General features: G+C 45.5%; 1 protein-coding gene across 2 annotated transcripts in view; it reads right to left on the bottom strand.

The window, feature by feature from the left end:
- Positions 1-15,996, bottom strand: part of LOC142761622 (uncharacterized) — a 42,968-nt gene extending 26,972 nt beyond the window's left edge. Inside the window, exons 1-2 of one of the 2 annotated variants that reach the window (XM_075885345.1) lie at positions 15,850-15,996; positions 15,150-15,188 (exon numbers count right to left, since the gene is read on the bottom strand). In XM_075885345.1, coding sequence (XP_075741460.1) covers positions 15,150-15,188; positions 15,850-15,862 — 52 coding nt within the window. In that variant the 5' untranslated portion in view covers positions 15,863-15,996. Of the gene's footprint in view, positions 1-2,001; positions 2,506-15,149; positions 15,189-15,849 lie in introns of those variants that run through there. The other variant, XM_075885344.1, reaches the window with a different exon arrangement.
- Between the last annotated feature and the right edge of the window lie 1,535 nt (positions 15,997-17,531).

Genomic DNA, 17,531 nt, shown 5'->3' with positions numbered 1-17,531 from the left:
GTCAACAAAGAGTAACCCTCACCTCTTCCGTTTTCGTCCTCGTTTTTTTGTCACGCTAACATTCGTTCCAGGTAGTAACCCTCCACCTGACAACGCGCCACGAATCTAACAACAAGGGAGTATAGCGCTGGGCACACGCACTACAGCGCGGTTCATTATTAATGGGAAGGGCGGCGTTTTTTTAGCCTTTCCAGGCACTTTTGCGACGAGTGACGTCAGCGGCACTGCACAGGTGTGCAGAAAGGGTCTACAACTAGCTAAAAATAGAAAGGAATCCCCATTTATGTACTCAGTACAGGTGGCTAACCAGCGAAAAAAGCGTGCTGCCTCGGTGTTAAAGGCAGCCGCTAAAGAGCAATAATAACCTGACTTAGACGGATAAACTTTCACCACTAAGCTTATTATCAATTAAACAGATCAAGGCTGAAGTTTCATGAAAAAGTATTATGCTTATTTCGCGACTTTGGCTCGATGAAAATTTTCGAAACTTCGTACGATAGGTCTATGGCACTCGCAGATTGCAACGTACTTCCTTTTTATCCATTAGAAACTAAATAGTGCCCAGAAGATGCCTTCTAAATATAAGCGCTGCATCGAGGTAAGAGTGGCGTTTTGGGGACTGCGAAATTGTTTTTTTTTTCCCTGCAGTGTTCCTTTAATATCAAAGTGGGTTAACCCTGAGGGTTCACTGAAGTTTTCTTCAGTTACCGGTGACGTCTTGCCCAGAAATTCCCATTGGCGTTTGCCACCCGCGTGTTTTCCTTCACAGTTAGGGCACCAGTGGTTAGTATTGGGATGTGGCGAGCTTTTGTGGAACATACGCCGTGATTGATTGATATGTGGGGTTTAACGTCCCGAAACCACCATATGATTATGAGAGGCGCCGTAGTGGAGGGATCCGGGAATTTCGACCACCTGGAGTTCTTTAACGTGAAAACATACGCCGTGCTACGAGATTTCGCGCACATGGGACGGAAAAATTTTTGTTTTTTGCTATCGTCATATACATTCCCACTGTAAATAATAATGGCTACAATTATCTACTCTCCTGCGTTTCCTTTTACCGTTACGCGTTCAGTACACGGTTGCTACAACACAATGTATTTCAAAAACGGGCAGTACTGTGCAGGGCTATTAATATCGCCCTAACGTGGTCTCGTTAATAGTACACCGCACTGTACAGTTCCCAATAGAACGCAATGAGCAATTAATTGACTACAATAACTGAGACCGAAACAGTACAGGCAACTGATAACGCGGCGCACGGTATTACCGACGACTCGAAGAGGTTTTAGAACTGCCAACTTCCCATACGGAAAGCTGACCCCCCCAAACCTGTTTGTAGGAAAGAACGGTTTTTTGCACTCGGAATAAGACCGCAGAAAATATACCCAGTGCTTTTCTTTCTTTTTTGGTACAACCCAATTCGATTCGTAGTTGGGCGCTACACCAAAACAGACAACTCTTTCGAGCGCCTAACAAAAAGTAAAACAACTGCACCGTATTAGGAAGACACCTATGCTACATAATAAATCGGCCAGCGCGAATTTAAAAAAAAAGAAAAAAGGGGGCCCAAAAGACGAGGCGAGGAGGCAAAGCGCCCCAGAAAACACCGCCGAGAAAGTGCCACGCCCAGACGATGCCAAACCCCACATTTGCTCTTGCTTCCTTCCAGACGGAGTGGGCAATCCCAGCATGCGCTCCTCTTGCCTTTTAAGGAAGCGAGACGGCTAAGAAGACGGGCGACGGAGCGAGAGAAACAACAAGCAGGCGAAGTTTTCTCCAGCGGAGAGAAAGATGGAAGAAGGGTGGTGATGGGGGGGGGGGGGGGGGTTGCTAGGAACACAAAGAAACGTGCCAAGCGTAGCAAGACACAAAGCAGACACATGCCTCACATTCAAGGGCACTCGATAGTACAGATCCCGTTCTACAATGCGACACTCGTGCAAATGTAAGGAAGTAAATAGGATGAAGAAGAAGCCCTGTGGTGGTATGACTCACCGAGGGTGGGTGCGCTCCTGCACGTGTTGCAAAAGCAGCGCAGCAGAGCCTCCTTCACCAGCTCGCTTACGATAGTGGTCGGAGAGCCGAAGATCACCATCGCGAAGCTCTGTTCGAGACCGTGGCGAGGTTTTTTGTTAGGAGGGTTTCCAAACGCACCGACCGCAGCCAGACGCGCGTCTACACGCAGGTCTACACGTCGTCCTCGTCAAACGAACGAGCTTTGAAGTCGGCTAAATCGGTGCAACGAAGAAGACGCCGTCGTCGTCGTTTCCTAAACCGTGCAGCGATAACCAGTAAGCACGTATCCCGCTTATCAACTGGCCGTTAGGGACACTGCCCAAAAGTGTCGTGCCGCGTATGGAGGAGTCCCTAAATTATCAACTCTTCGACTGATGCTCGCCAGAAAAGAGGCGCCGGACGTAGCGGGATAGGCCGAACTCCGCGAGCTGGAAATGACTCACCGATGCAGGTTGGATTAGCCGCGACCGAGCAGAAGAGGTAGAGCGTACAGTGCAGAACGCTGCGCGGACGGAGTCTGCTCTCTAGAATCTTATTTGTCGACTAAAAAGGTCTCGCTCAAATAGAGTTAGCTCGAAGCTAGCCGTGAAAATCGCGAACTCCCGAAAAGGATGCGTTGCAAAGTGGAAACACCAAGCCGGCTGGCGACTGGAGTTTTAAAAACGGTCCCCCCTTTCGACGAGCTTCGAAACCGCGCCCTTGACAAAGTCTGTGCCACACCGCCGTGCCGTGCCTCGCTCTGCCAATCTCCGAAATCGACGCCGACCAACTCCGCGCAGACGCTGCTGCTTCACCCTTGGGATTCGGGCTCGACGCTGGCTTCGCGGAGGGGAAAGAAGGGAGATCGGAGGGTCAGTCGGGATTGGGGAATCACGGACGCCAGCAGCGTCAGCGCAACGCCTGGCGGTAGGGAGCGGCGTTAGTTGCAAGGTGCTGCCACCTGCGACAGCCGCCGCGCAATTTTCGAAAAATACGATATCCGTCAGAAGGAACCGGTTGTTGCTTTCGTGCTGAAATCGAGGCTTCGACAGAGACCCGTCTGGTCGGGAAGTCAAGTAACGTAAAATGTAAAAAAAAAAAAGTGTACCGGGAACAAAAGAACGGAAAAAGACGTTTCGGCTCCCCTGACGGGAAGCTTTGTTTACCAGTGAAGTCGAGGATCTCAATTCAAATGTGAACAAGACTCCCGTAAAGGCTTGTAAGACGTCTTCGGATTATATTCCAAAACGTCACTGAATCATGATTTATAGGCTATACAATGTCCCTCTCATTACAGCAGATAGCCGACCGCAGTGCACCGGGTTGGATAACCACAAGTGTTGCCGTCGGGACAGATGATACTGCGCTTGTTCAACATGGGGCAACTCTTGCAAATAGTCAATAACGAGTCAATAAGGAGGCGCTACGGGCCCCATACGAGTTTTAGACCAACGTATGCCCCTCTTATGGAACAATCTAGGGACTTTACTGCACCGCGAATTCAAATGCACGGAAACTACGCATAGCCTCGACACCACAGCACTTCGCTGGCCGCGATGACCGCACGCTATTTCGAAGTTTTTGCGGGCGGGCCGAGAGCGCTAACAGCGGTTCGCGTACGACGCATGCGCAGTGGCCGCACCGCAAGGGCTCGCGGTGCGCTATTCTAAAACTTCCCAATAATTTATGGGGTTTTGCACCCCTAAACCTCAATAATGTTACGAGGCATGGTGCACGAGCCCGCCGCAAGAGGCGATGAGGCTGATGTGTGACGCGAGATTCTGGCGGCAATTCAAAGGCACAATTGCTTGCTTGTAAATGCGGTAAATATACTAGCTACTGTCTCTATTGGGTATTCGTGATTCCCGTGTCAGTTTGATGGAGGAGCACAGAAATCCAAGTACACTGGCCTCGAAGAAAACTTTCGCCTCCGTCAAAAACACTGCCGCCTCGGCAGAGATTCGATCCCGCGGCCTTAATATGTGGAACAGGAAAACTTGCGGTACGGTTGATTAGGTTTACCTGAAGCTGAAAAGTCAATGTGACTGTGATGAAAAAAAAAAACCGGTTTCGAATAATAAAAAAACACGTAATTTGCGGTTTGATAACAGACACTGATTTACTAGTGCATCCTGAATTAATTGAATAGAAGAAGTACTCCATCAGAAAAAAAAAAAGAAAACGCAAGACATATTTGGGTGCAGTTGTACGAAAAAAAAAGTACACGCTGGAATTGGGATGGGAGTACATGCGGTACTAAGTTAACGGCCTCTAACAAATTATCTCAACTCCAGCAGTCGAGAAAAAAAAGGAACAGACGTTTACGAAATACCCTTCGTAAGCACAACGCATCCACCAACACAAGCAAAACCTCCGGGGGTTCGCGCACGCGAGTACCTGCGGCGGGACGGGTGGTTCTAGCACCTTCGTTATCCCCAATGGTTTCGTTCACCCCGCGACTGGAGCGAAAGGGTGAAGAGGAGGGGAGAGAGGGTGTTACCGTTAGCCGCTAAAGCGCCGAGCGGACAACAACAAACGTGGACGGCCGAGGCGCCATTTGTGGGAAGGTTGAAAAAAAAAGAGGCGATGGCGCCATCACTCCAGCCGGACAGCGGTTGTAAGCCGCGAGGGGCGGAGTTAATTAACCTAACGAGTGGAGGAGAGAGAGAGAGGCCACTCGGCAGGCCAGGCGGGCAAGCCGTCCATCTGGATGTCGTAACCGCTACGCGGAATCGACGTCCATACACTCCTACCCTTCTCCACCCCCTTGCCCCATCAACTCGGCCGACGGATGTACGTCCAATCGCGGGCAGCCGCATCCACTCTCTCCCATATCGTCTTTTTTTTGCAATATTAACTACAGCAGCAGAATCGAGGTCCACGATGGGTATACATGCATAGAATTACGAAATGCATACAACAAAGATACAAATAAAATGAAAAACCATTTCCAAATGCCCGATATGTGCGCAAAATAAGATTGTGAGAACTTGAAAGTAAATGTCACGACCGCAAATCTAACAGAACTGTCGGGGGTTTAACATTTCAAAATCACGTGACTATCGGTTGGTTGGTATGTGGGGTTTAACGTCCCAAAACCACCATATGATTACGAGAGACGCCGTAGCGGAGGGCTCCGGAAATTTCGACCGCCTGGGGTTCTTTAACGCGCACCCAAATCTGAGCACACGGGCCTACAACATTTCCGCCTCCATCGGAAACGCAGCCGCCGCAGCCGGGTTTCGAACCCGCGACCTGCGGGTCAGCAGCCGAGTACCTTAGCCACTAGACCACCGCGGCGGGGCACATGACTATCGAGTTTATCGTCCCAACACTACATGAATATCTGAAAAGCAGTTAGTGAAATGAGCTAAAACGTAAGCCGTGGTGTTAGGTATACCATATCAATGACCTTTTTATTTTTCTTTTCTTCCTGGAACGAGGTGGTAGGTATTCAAGCAGCCTTTATATATGTTCGTGAGCGGGTTTGCAAATGCGTGTGTGTGTGTGTGTGTGTATAGACACACATGCCGATTTCGGTGGGGAGGGTAAGTGTCCCTGTATAAGCTACCGCTTCCGTAGGGAGCATATACAGTAACTGTAACAGAGCCTAAAACATTACCCCCCACCGGCACTCCCTTCCTGGCTGTGCCAGTGCATCAAGGACTTCATATGTGGATTAAAAATGCAACCGACGACAAATGATACTATGCTAAAGAGCGCGAAAAACGAGGACACAGAAAAACACTAACGAAAGAGCGCTGGCAGCATAGATGAAGGCGTAGCAACAAGCTGGAACACATGCACATTTAAAGGCAAATAATACGTAGACATTCATTTTTGAAGGTCACGTGGTAAGTGTCGTAATGACACCAAATAATCGCTGCACAAAACACGGCACCTCATTTTTCTTTTCAGTCATTTCCCCCACCCCCTTTCCAAGTGTTGACAAGGTCAGTTCATTGCACGCAATTAGCAAATACAAAGTAGTACAACGATAAGCTGTCACTCATCTTCTTGTTTGGCATGCATACAATACTGCAACCCAAACAGGATACAATACTGCAACCCAAACAGGATAGTGAACAAAAACAGGTACTCTTTTTTTACTATTGTTACCCGACTACTGCGTTCGTGGTTAGCGCTCAAGTTGAACACCGCGCCTCATTTTAGTCATTGTTTGCCAACGAACTATGTTTAATGCACTAATAAGGTTTATAAGAATTAGAAAGCTTATGTTCACGGTTTTGCAACGACAGCTGGTATTGTTCAGTCTGAATTGTTATTTTATGGCAATGAAAACTGTGCGAGTCAAAAACAGCGTTTTTTGCCATGCAAGCCTCTATTGTACTGGCGGTGCATCAGAACGGTTCAAAATAACAAAACGAAATTTGTCAAGGCTTTTAATGAAGGGATGCAAGGTTTCTACCAAGCGTTTCACCACATGGTAACTTGTCTATTGATGGAGACAAAGTGTAACCACATGAAGAAACAGACCAATGCAGCAAAATATTAAATCAATAAATAGCATGAAATAACACCCTTAATTCAAAAGAGACTTCAAAGTGCAAAAAAGCAATTTTTTTTTTTTTCTGGCTGCAATAACTTGCAAGCTTACTGCAGGTTCGACTCATTGTAAATCAATCCTTACACTTCGATGAAAATTAAGGTGCTCCCCGTTTTGCTCAGCATCAATTGTCCCTTGTGCTCAACGGAAGCTAAAGAATTGAGGTTTCCCATTTTCCCCCCGATCCTTAGTGCACAAATGAAAAAAATTGAAGCCCAAGTGTCCAACACTGCAAAGCCCGTTTTATTTTTTTATTCACAGGCCGAGTGCTTCACGTAAGCAGTCCCCAGCTGTGCAAGAAGCAGCAGGTGTACTTTCGTAGCATTTAATACCCGTCACACATGACTTCAGTGTACTTTGGGCGAGTACACTTCGCTGCGAGTGTCCTTTGCGCACTGTCACAGGTGAAAGTTTAGTGTCCCTCGCTGCAAAGAACACTTGCCGGAAAGCGTGTTCTCCAACCCCACTTCACTGCGACAAAGTGTGTACCCTCAGTACCAGTGGTAGTACAGAAATACGATCTTGCCTAAAGCGGCGCTCACACCATTTTTAAACCATTGTTTTCATTATAAGGAATATAGCTATGTATTAAAGTAAGTCATAGAGTGAAAATCCTCGCAGCGTTCACCATCGAACAGGTTGCGGCAACGTCCTCTAGGGGAATGCGGCAACACGTGCTGTGCAATGGCTGCGTCGGTCGTGTTTACTTCCAGGCACACTTGCACATGTGTAGGTGACTCGTTCTTTAGCCATTTCTGATGGCGTGTACCACTGACGCTACTTTTACGAAGACAACGTGGTCTGACGATGAGACACAGGTGCCAAAATAACAAAAATATGTTGTGCTACAAATCCGTCAATTGCCACTGCCACCATTTCCAAAGTACACTTTACTTTCTCGTGTAGCAGCGAACCGCCAAAATGACACATCGTGAGCGTAAGAACACTCGCTCAATGTGCACTCAAGCTGCCACAAATCACAGGAGTACAAGGTTCTTCTGAAATTGGTGGAAAATCCAAAACGACACTATGTCAAGGGGAAATGGTAGCTTGAAGTGGTCAGAAACTGATAGTTTCGACAAGTGTACTTGATAGTAATTTAAGAGTAATAATAATAATGGTAGTAGTAATAATAATTATTTGGGTTTTACAATGACTACAATGATTACGCTGTAGCAGAGAGCTACAGGAATTCTAACTATTGGGTGTTTTTTGACATGCACCGACATCGAACAGTATACAGGCTTCTACTGTTTTGCAACCACTGAAAGAACCCGTCGAGGCAGCATCTTAACAAAGACAAGTTCACTCGTTGAAACGCTGGTTTCGGCAAAATACCTTGTTGCAACGATTTCTCAGCACTTCTCAAATGTGGACCAATCGTGCTACCCCAGATATAATTTACAACAAAAAATATTGCAAAAAAAGGGGGGGGGGGGGTAATGCAGTGCGTCTAGATGAAAACCCAAGTGCACGCACAGGTTATTTAAGTAAAAAAAGAGTTGCTTCATTTTCAGCAGTGCCAACATAAAACAAAACTGGTGGTCCTCTGTGGCAACGATAATTCTATATGGGCAGGCTGATTCATGTTCATCTGTAAACTTGAAACGGCATAAAACGTGCAGGGTCTACAAGGCAAAAGCAATGTTTTCTTTCCCAGTAGATTGTATGGCTATTCTCACCTACGAAGGCATTCTGCACCTAGCACGGTCTTGAACTGGCTCCAAGATCAGTCTACCGATTATCAAACAACAAAGTGATAATGTCTTCACGCGATATGTCACCAATTTGAGTTGAAGGGCAACATCATGACAATGTCTTGGGCTGACATTGCATGATTTCTTTCGCATCACCCGTGTCTGTGCCAACATTCACTTTTAATATTTCTTGAGGCATTTAGGTTTTCACCCTATTAAGAAACAATACAGGAAATGGAGAAGCGAGAGCGTCAACAAATGCAAAGAAAGACGGGGACCTCCAACTTTGCTTTCTTTTTTTTTTTTTTTTCGACCAAATTTCTAACGGTGCTACAGGTCTAAAGACAAGTGTTGGTGATGTTACAGAAGGGCAGCACCATTTCAGGTTAGAGTGAAAAGGAATGTGCAGAAGTATTTGTACACCATTTAGAGATCATGCACACAATGTTTAACATCAATGGCTAGCCGCACCTCCCAAACAGCACCACTGGTGCACGTGTATAGTCATCATCAGCCTGACTACGTCCATTGCAGGACAAAGGCCTCTCCCATGTTCCGCCAGTTAACTCTGTCCTGTGCTTGCTGCTGCCGATTTATACCCGCAAACTTCTTAATCTCACCTGCCCACCTAACCTACTGTCTCCCCCTAACCCATTTGCCCTCTTTGGGAATCCAGTTACACGTAATGACCAGCGGTTATCCTGTCTACGCACTACATGCCCAGCCCATGTCCATTTCCTCTTCTTGATTTCAACTACGATATCCTTAACCGCAGTTTGTTCCCTAATCCACTTTGCTCTCTTCTTGTCTTTTAAGGTTACACCTACCATTTTTCTTTCTATTGCACGTGAATAGTGGTGACCGTCAAACACTCTTGGGGTGTACCGATCAATCTCTGGCTTACATCTAAAAGGTGCAAAAGGGTTCAGTGTGCTCGGACTACAGAATTTTTTTCATTGTACTGTTTCATTTACAACTCCCGTACATTACACACACACACACACACACACACACACACACACACACACACACACACACACACACACACACACACACACACACACACACACACACACACACACACACACACACACACACACACACACACACACCTCAAAACAGTCCGACAAAAATAAAACTACATGCCTGACTGAGAAATGTTTGCCTGCTGGCTAACTTTGAGAGTATGCCTCAACCGCAGTAGCTAGGGATAACTTGAAGAGTAATAAGTTACCATGGGTGCAACATCTAAAAGAAAATTCCGGGTAGCTTTAGGAGGAGCAAAACATTGCTTTTGAAGCATGAAATCACAAGTTGGGAGAACTCTTAAAAAAGAGAGGCGTACTCTTAGAAAATAAGACAGGTTATATACAAACACCCAACATTATCGAACTCATGAGCACTCATTACTATTATAGTAAAAAGCAACGTGTTAAAGCTTTCCAGAGTGAGAACACTGACAAATTCCACGTGAATATTTGCACGTTTGTCAATCGTTCAACAGGTGCTGCAAATGCTACTGGGTACATTCCAAGATGGGAACTTGGAAATTAGGAAGACTCTTAAAGCAAGAGATCGTTATGTTGAAAAAAAAAACTAATCTGTTTTTGTTTCTTCGAGCCACAGAAACATCATACAAAGCTCCAAATGATTACCAATATTTACATGTCAGCAATCATACTAATACTCATAATTATAGGGAGATTGCATCCTTGAGTAATTGAAAAATGCCATACAAAACGTGCTATCTTTTCACAATTAGGATGGTCACACCTGAACTTGCTTTAACCGAATACATTCACTTGAAGTCAGTTTTTACTATTTATGTGCTAAATCCCACTTTTTCTTTTTTTCAAACTAACACCTTTTGTGACAATGCTGATACTTTTTAACATGGATATGAACTCGAACGTGTTTTAATTAATTTATTGAAACTATTTCACACAAATGTGTTTTCACATTTCATGTTTGTTGTCTGTACTGAACTGCAAGTTTTAAGTGTATCGTTATCAATTGTGCTGGCTGTCAGCTGCATTTGCCTTTTATATGTTTGTCTCATTTAGATGCATGCGCTTAAAAAAAAGAAAGTTCAGGTGTTATGCCTTCTAATCCTGTTCGATCATGCACACATGAACCAGATGATGGCTACCACTGCTCTTATGCCTATGCAATTCAACTCCATTCAAAGGGCCACTCACCTGGTTTGACAATTTTGAGCCGACAAGCGCAATGCAGATTAAGCAGTCTTGATCACGTCCGCCAAAATTTGCAACGCTACGCGCCGCGGAAACGGGTCAAATTCGAAGCTGAACGCTGCTCCCCCTTCCTTTTGCGGGCGCGCGCCTTAGCGAATGAGAGCACGTGCGCCTATGAATGGCCCTACATACACGGGGAAAGCAGTGGTGTTGGTCCTCTACGTAGACGATTATGCTCCGACGTTGCCAACAGTGGCACGTGACATGGCAAAAATTATTTACCAGGACATGCGTGTTCATGAATTTGTTAGTTGAAGATATTAATAAATCTCTAGATAAATAATGAGACGCAATAAGAGAATGAGAGCATTTTTTTTTTTCCCCTTGAATTGCAAAGAGATGCGGGGTTGATGTGCCGGCGTTTTGCATGCGTTCGTGTGCACGCGGTTAGTGCATCGAGCAGACGACAGCCGTGGACAGCTCCTACGCATACGCACACTCATTGTGCTCATCCCTTCTACCGCGTCTAAGTCAGTTTTTCAAACCGTCCCGCAGAAACAGGCAGTTGACCTCAAAACAACGCTGCTCAAAAAAAAAAAAAAAAAAAAAAACGACGCTCACAAGCACAGGGGTTGGGCTTGTTCGGTCACGTCATGTGCACGTGACCTCTTGGTCGGATGCCAGAGAGGGTAGGCAAGGGATTTCGCTTGTGAAGGGAAGTTTACGCGGAGGAGCAGCAAGGGTGTCGAACTCGCCTCCTCTCAATCCTCGTTTTGCGCCGCTTCAATAAAACAGTTTCCCAGCTCGTAATGAACCGATTGAAAAAAAATTGTGGCAAAATCTTCCTCATCGGACACGTAACAACTACCACGGTCTAACTAAAATTTGGTATGGGGCCTGGTGAGTGGCCCTTCAACAAGGTTGTTGGGGTTTAACGTCCCAAAACCAGCCTACTATTATGAGAGACACCGTAGAGGAGGGCTCCGGAAATTTCAACCACCAGTGGTTCTTTGATGTGCACCAAAACCTAAGCACATGGGCCTCAAGCATTTTCGCCTCCATCGAAAATGTGGCTGCCACACCCAGGATTCAATCCCTCGATTTGCAGGCCAGCAGCAGAGTGCCCGAGCGACTAGACCTCCAAGGCGGGGGGGGGGGGGAACTAGGCTGTACTTAAGGCGTAAGGGGGGATGTAACGCTAAGTGTAAGCTTGTGAACTGCTGCATTAATTTTGATGAACTTCAGGGATGACTCATCTTGATATTACAACATATTCCAATTTTCAGCACCCCAGCATAAAAACAGAAAAATTATTTCAAAAACAATGAATGTGCACAAGTCATTTAAAGGGGCCCTGCAACACTTTTCGAGCACGATCAGAAAGCGCTGCCGATCGGTAGCAGAGGCTCTCGACAACACACGAGCCACATATTACAGCGCAGCACGTGGCCTGGAATTCACAAATTATCAAAGTCAGCTAAAAATTGCTTTCTCTTCTCTCAACAAATCAAAGAATATGCCCAGAAATCGCACGTAGCTAGCCCATCTATCAGCCATTGGCTGATTTGAACATAACGCGTTCACTCGTTACAGAGATCATTGCAGGAGGCCGCTACTTATCTGCACGTGATCACACTAAAGAAGCCGCGCACTCAAGAAGAAAAAAAAAGAAAAACGTGCTCAAAATCAGGAGGCGCACGAGACATTTTTCTGTGGCCCTGCCATCCCTCCCGCAGCTTCCAATGCTTTCGTAGGGACGAGAAAATGATCTGTGGGGTTTAACGTCCCAAAACCACCATTTGATTATGAGATACACAGTAGTAGAGGGCTTCGGAAATTGCGACCACCTGGGGTTATTTAACACGCACCCAAATCTGAGCACAGTGGCCTCAACATTTTCGCCTCCATCGAAAATGCAGCCACCACAAGGGACGACAGAAGAGAGAATGCAATTGCAGCATGCGAGAAACCTTTCTAAATCCACCCGCACTGGACGAATAAGGTAAAAACAATTTTTATGATGTTTCTGTAAAAATGTTATAGTTCTAGAAGTGAACACTATTTTTTCCCTTGTCACTGCATGTCAGACTAATACATTTTGTTTTGCATTTGAAACTATTTAGGTATATCAAAGGTTCCTCGTCTTGTTCCTGACAAATTTCAGTCTTAAGACAACCTTGTCAACAGAGTTTGGCGAAGCACTTCAGTGATATTTTACTTAAGAGGCTCGTCTTCTTCCCCAGAATGTGAACCAAGAAGAATTAGTTTAAAGATTTCATGAGCCATTTATTTCAATGGTAAAAAAAATTTATCAGAGTGACCTCCTACATGAATACCGCCTTTCTCATACATAAGACACTTTTCTGTGATAATTTTAAGCAATCGTCTTGAATTTTTCGCACATATTGAGCTGTGAATTTGGCGTACAACGTGTGATGATCCCAGAATGAGCCATGCAGAGAATAGCAATGAACTCCTAGAAAAACAAACATATAAACTGTGTGGAGTGCAATCACAGCAGGAGTATGCCGGGATGTGCACAAAAGCAGCAGCAGACAATCGTGCAATACATTTACACCAATTTGAGATTCAGTTCGTTTTATACGACGACTCTGCTGCTGGTACATAACTTAAAATGTACGTATTCAATTTAATTGTCCTCTGATGTACCTTCAATAGGTATTCTGTGACAAATAAGCACAAAAAAACAAGTATTCTAGCATAGGCACTTACTTCTCATTCAGCTTTTGCCCAGTTTGCAGGCACGCCTTGACAGGGGCATTTTAAAAATGCTTTCCCCAGCAGTTTCGCTCCACCCTCATAACTGTAATTTAAAGGGGTCGTGAAACGGCCGCTTTACAACGACAATGCGGCACCATCGGCAGCCACATGCGCCAACTGTATCATCAGCCCGAGTGGAACCGCATAGGCACTTTGCCTATCGAGGAACGCGGAACTCTATGGCATATCGAGCAAGCGCAAGTGGCACTCATCGGCGTCTGCCATACGCGATCCGCGTCCCACAAGGACGCTGATGAGCGTCCCAGTTGCAGGCACTCGCAAGTATCGAAGAGTACCATGTTCCTCGATAGGCAAAGCATTACTTATGATGACATCACCTAGTTAGCGCGTTTGGGCGCCGGTGGCTTCGCATTGTCTCTTTCGAGCGAGCGATTCACGACCCCTTTAAAATTCCTTTCTACAGTAGAGTTGACAACCAAACTTGGCGAGCATGTTCTTTAAAGAAAATTCCACCCAAAAGAACTCAAAAGTGAAAATGCACATTTTTTTTTTTTCTAAATAGAAATGTGCTTTTAACCCCACACGCCCCATTAAACAACTACAAAATATTTGAAGAAGCAAAAAACTCTCGAAAAGCAGGTGTCACTAAAATCATAACAAGCCGACCAGTCTTCTTCAAGGCCACAACTGCAGACTTTTTGAGTGCATGCAGCCACTGGAAGAGCTTCCTATAGAAAGCTAGATCTTGTACATGAAAGTGCAACAAGCGAGTTCCCCTACAAACATTTTTTTAGAATCCTTGGCAAGCACAAGCCACACAAACATCGACATCTTCCACGCTGGCACCGCTATGCTTCTTTACATAACAAAAAAAAAAATGTGACTCCCTCTGTGGAAAGGCACTGACACAGTTCAATGCTCTCCCAGACAACGCTCAAATCCAACTTCCCCACTCTTCGATAGGTTGCGATGTTACACCATCAGGCCTCCAGTTAGTGAAATTGTGCAGAAGAACGCATTTTCATGTCGAGATTCCACCTACGCTGTCGTGTAAAAGCCATTCAAATGCACAGCATGTCCACATTCTAACACTTATACTCTGTTTGAAACAATCTAGCTGGCAGTCACAGTAATGCATGGTACCGGTTCGCCCCAAATGCAACACCTAGCCGCTAATGATGCCCAATGCAGGGGGAAAAGATTTTCAACAAACCTGGCTTCGCATTCATGCCTGCATTTAAGTCGGGTGGCTCTTTGTATTAAAAATGTATGCACCATCTCTTTAGTAGCACAAAGCTACAAACGGTGTAAAATACTAGCAGGATGCTAGGTGAAAAAAAATAAGAAATCATGCTGCACTAGCAGTCAGATGCGATTCTTTCACTGGATGGATGGGTAGCATTCAAATGTCATTTAGAAACTAACTCTGCGCACCGAGCACCCGACACAAATAAATGTCCAGAACTCTTGAGCTGAATAACTTCCAAAACCAAGAGTATGCAGGATGAGTCAAAAACGACAAAAAAAAAAGAGAAACGAAAGCGACGTTAGCTGACAAATCGCAGATAACACGGAAGCACACTGCAACTGTTGCAACGCAGCGGCGACAAGCGCAGATGCGGGGCATGTGCTCAACAGCTGCGCGATATTTGGAGAGCGAAATACGCCAGGAATATCAACAACAGAGCATGTGACGGTGACTCATCTGATGTGTTCGATGGCCGTAAAACTCTCACTTGTGAACAAAAGGCTAGCTCACATTACCCACTGAGAGTATTAGTCATTAAGTCTACCGCACACAAAGAAACGGTTGCACCAATCCACTCAGTTGCATCGGCGATGTCAGAGGTGTTGCACAGCACTTGACGCAAGAACCAGCAAGGCCACAAAAAAAATAACAATAAAAAAAGATGGAGAAATCAAAAAAGCGTGTTGTAACAAGCTCACGTTCGGAGGAGTCGCCGGCGCCACCAACAGCCTTGATATCTGAAACAAAAGGGGGGAAAAAACGGTTGTGGGAACGCGCTGTGAGCGATAACACGGGATAATATCGCAAAACCGAAAGCAACAGATGCAAGCGTCAAGTGGGCAACACTCGAAAACGGCGCGAAACGCCAGGCAGCGTTCGGGAGTGAACAATCGAAACACTGAATGCAAAAGCCTTTCGAGCGAGGCTTTTCAATTCTCGAAGCGGAGCGAAATTCGGAAAAAGCACACAATGGAACGAAAATTCAAACACTAACAAACGCTGCAAGGCTTTCGTTGGAGCTTCACTTAGTATTTTTCATAAAGTAACGGTCCGAAAATATATCTCCCGCCACAGAGGCCATGCCGCCCGCCACTCCCTCCGTTGTTTGATTTCACTTTCACACGCACAAAAACCTCCTCGCACAGCCAAAAAGCTACGAAATATCTACGTGTGCTAAGGCAAAGAAACAAAACACGACTTTGAGCGCTCATCTGACGGGCGCCGAACGGTTGACATTCGAATATTCACGAGCAGCTGTCGCACTACCGAGCTAGCTCACGAAAACAAAGCGTTTACATTGTAGCGGTAGGCTTAGGAAGTTTTTCGCGCATAAAGCCAGTCGGTGGACAGCGCGAGATTGACACGCGTTGCGCGAACGCTCAGATGTGGGGACTTCACCTGCGGTCTCCATCGTCGGTGCGTTTGTCGAGCACGAATGCAATGCGCAGGATATATCACGAAAGGTGCGAACGGTCCGAAGTTGACAACGATTTTATACGAGCCGCCGCGCTAACTCGTCACTGGCGTCTATGACAGTTGTCAAGACTCGGGAGGCTTGGGATTGGACGAGGCGAGCAGATTGGTAGCGCCGCCTAGTAGCGCATTAAAGTTTCAGTTTCGTTATTGAAATAAAACGGGAACTGCGACTTATACACGAATCTATTTTACGAACAGCTGCTCATTAAATGAACACGCCATTTTGAGCAAGTTTTGAGCGTTTTGAGCAAGATGGGCCGACAGCCCATCTTCAGCGCCCGGTCCGGTAACCCCTTTCCGTTCGTATCGTTCTTCTCAAACTCTCTGCTGTTCTCCAGCCCTGGCTTTGCCTGCACTCGGGCACACTTGTCCACTCCTGATTTGACATGTCGGAACTTCGTGGTCGTTGACCATTGGATCTCTTTTCTATTGTTGGTAGGTTGGTTGACCCTCAGAAAACTAGCGCAATCTACCGTGCGGGATCGGCCATGAAATGGTTGGCTGGATGGATCCTCATTATATTGACGCCGCCAACTTTGGGGTATAGGCCATGAATCGGGTGGTTTTCTTATTGAACTATTTCACATATCGATGAAAATGGTTGAAAATGAATTCGCTAGTCATTACAAGTAATAATTCAAACTTTGTAAGGATTCAAAAAAAACTTGTAAAGAAATAACATGAAAAAACACACACACAAAATAAAACACGTTTGTACACAAAACATCTGAATTAAGCAACCCCTATCATTCAATTCTTTTAGACTGTCGTAAAAAAACTCGATACAGCATTGAAAAGGCTCCTGTGGCTAATACCGAATAAGATTTCGCCAGATGGAAAAAAAATCTGTGGAATAAGCGACAAATATAAGCCCAATTTTTGTACGGGTTCTTCTAATAGTCTTTTCCTTTGTATATTAAATCTTCGGCAAATCAAGAAGAAGGGCTCCAGAGATTCACTCTCATCACAGCTGCTAAGGCATAACGGCGACCGGGCCACACCTGATCTGGGAAGGTGAAAGTTCAGTGAAGGGACTCGACAGCGCAGCCTTATAATCCCTCCTTTCTGAGGTGAACACCACCTGTTCTGCCAATGAAACTTTACCTGTGTGAAATGTGATCAAAACGAAGGAGATTGGATGGTGCATACGACACCACGCGTGTTCACCGTCTTCGTGTCGCGGCCTATTCAAACACGCACGCCGCTTATCACAGCAGCAACCTCAGGACTTCCTCATACCATGGTAATAGAATGGCACTAAACCAGTCCTGTCGCCCGTACTCTTCAACAACCTCATGGCATCCTGAACACGACACCTCAGAATTTTTACAGTGTGTTTCCAAAACAACCACTGTGCGGCTGGTTAAATAGTGAAGGATCATATTATTTCACAAAAATTCGTTTATTTTAACATTGATTAATAACTGGTTTTGAGCGCAGCTTTAACAAGCAACCGAGTCCAAGTCGTCTGAAAAGAAAGCAATATCAAAGCAGTCAACGCAACAATCTAGTGTTGTAGCAATATGTTGTAACTGAAGCTAGATCTAGAAAAAAAAAAGGCAAACCAATAGAGCTATAACAAGTGAAACTACGAATAAAAATGG

The sequence above is a fragment of the Rhipicephalus microplus genome, unplaced genomic scaffold (assembly GCF_043290135.1).
Source record: "Rhipicephalus microplus isolate Deutch F79 unplaced genomic scaffold, USDA_Rmic scaffold_123, whole genome shotgun sequence".
NCBI classification, from domain to species: Eukaryota; Metazoa; Arthropoda; class Arachnida; order Ixodida; family Ixodidae; genus Rhipicephalus; species Rhipicephalus microplus.
The sequence above is the reverse complement of the archived record's forward strand: the minus strand, read 5'-3'. Positions and strand labels throughout refer to the sequence as shown.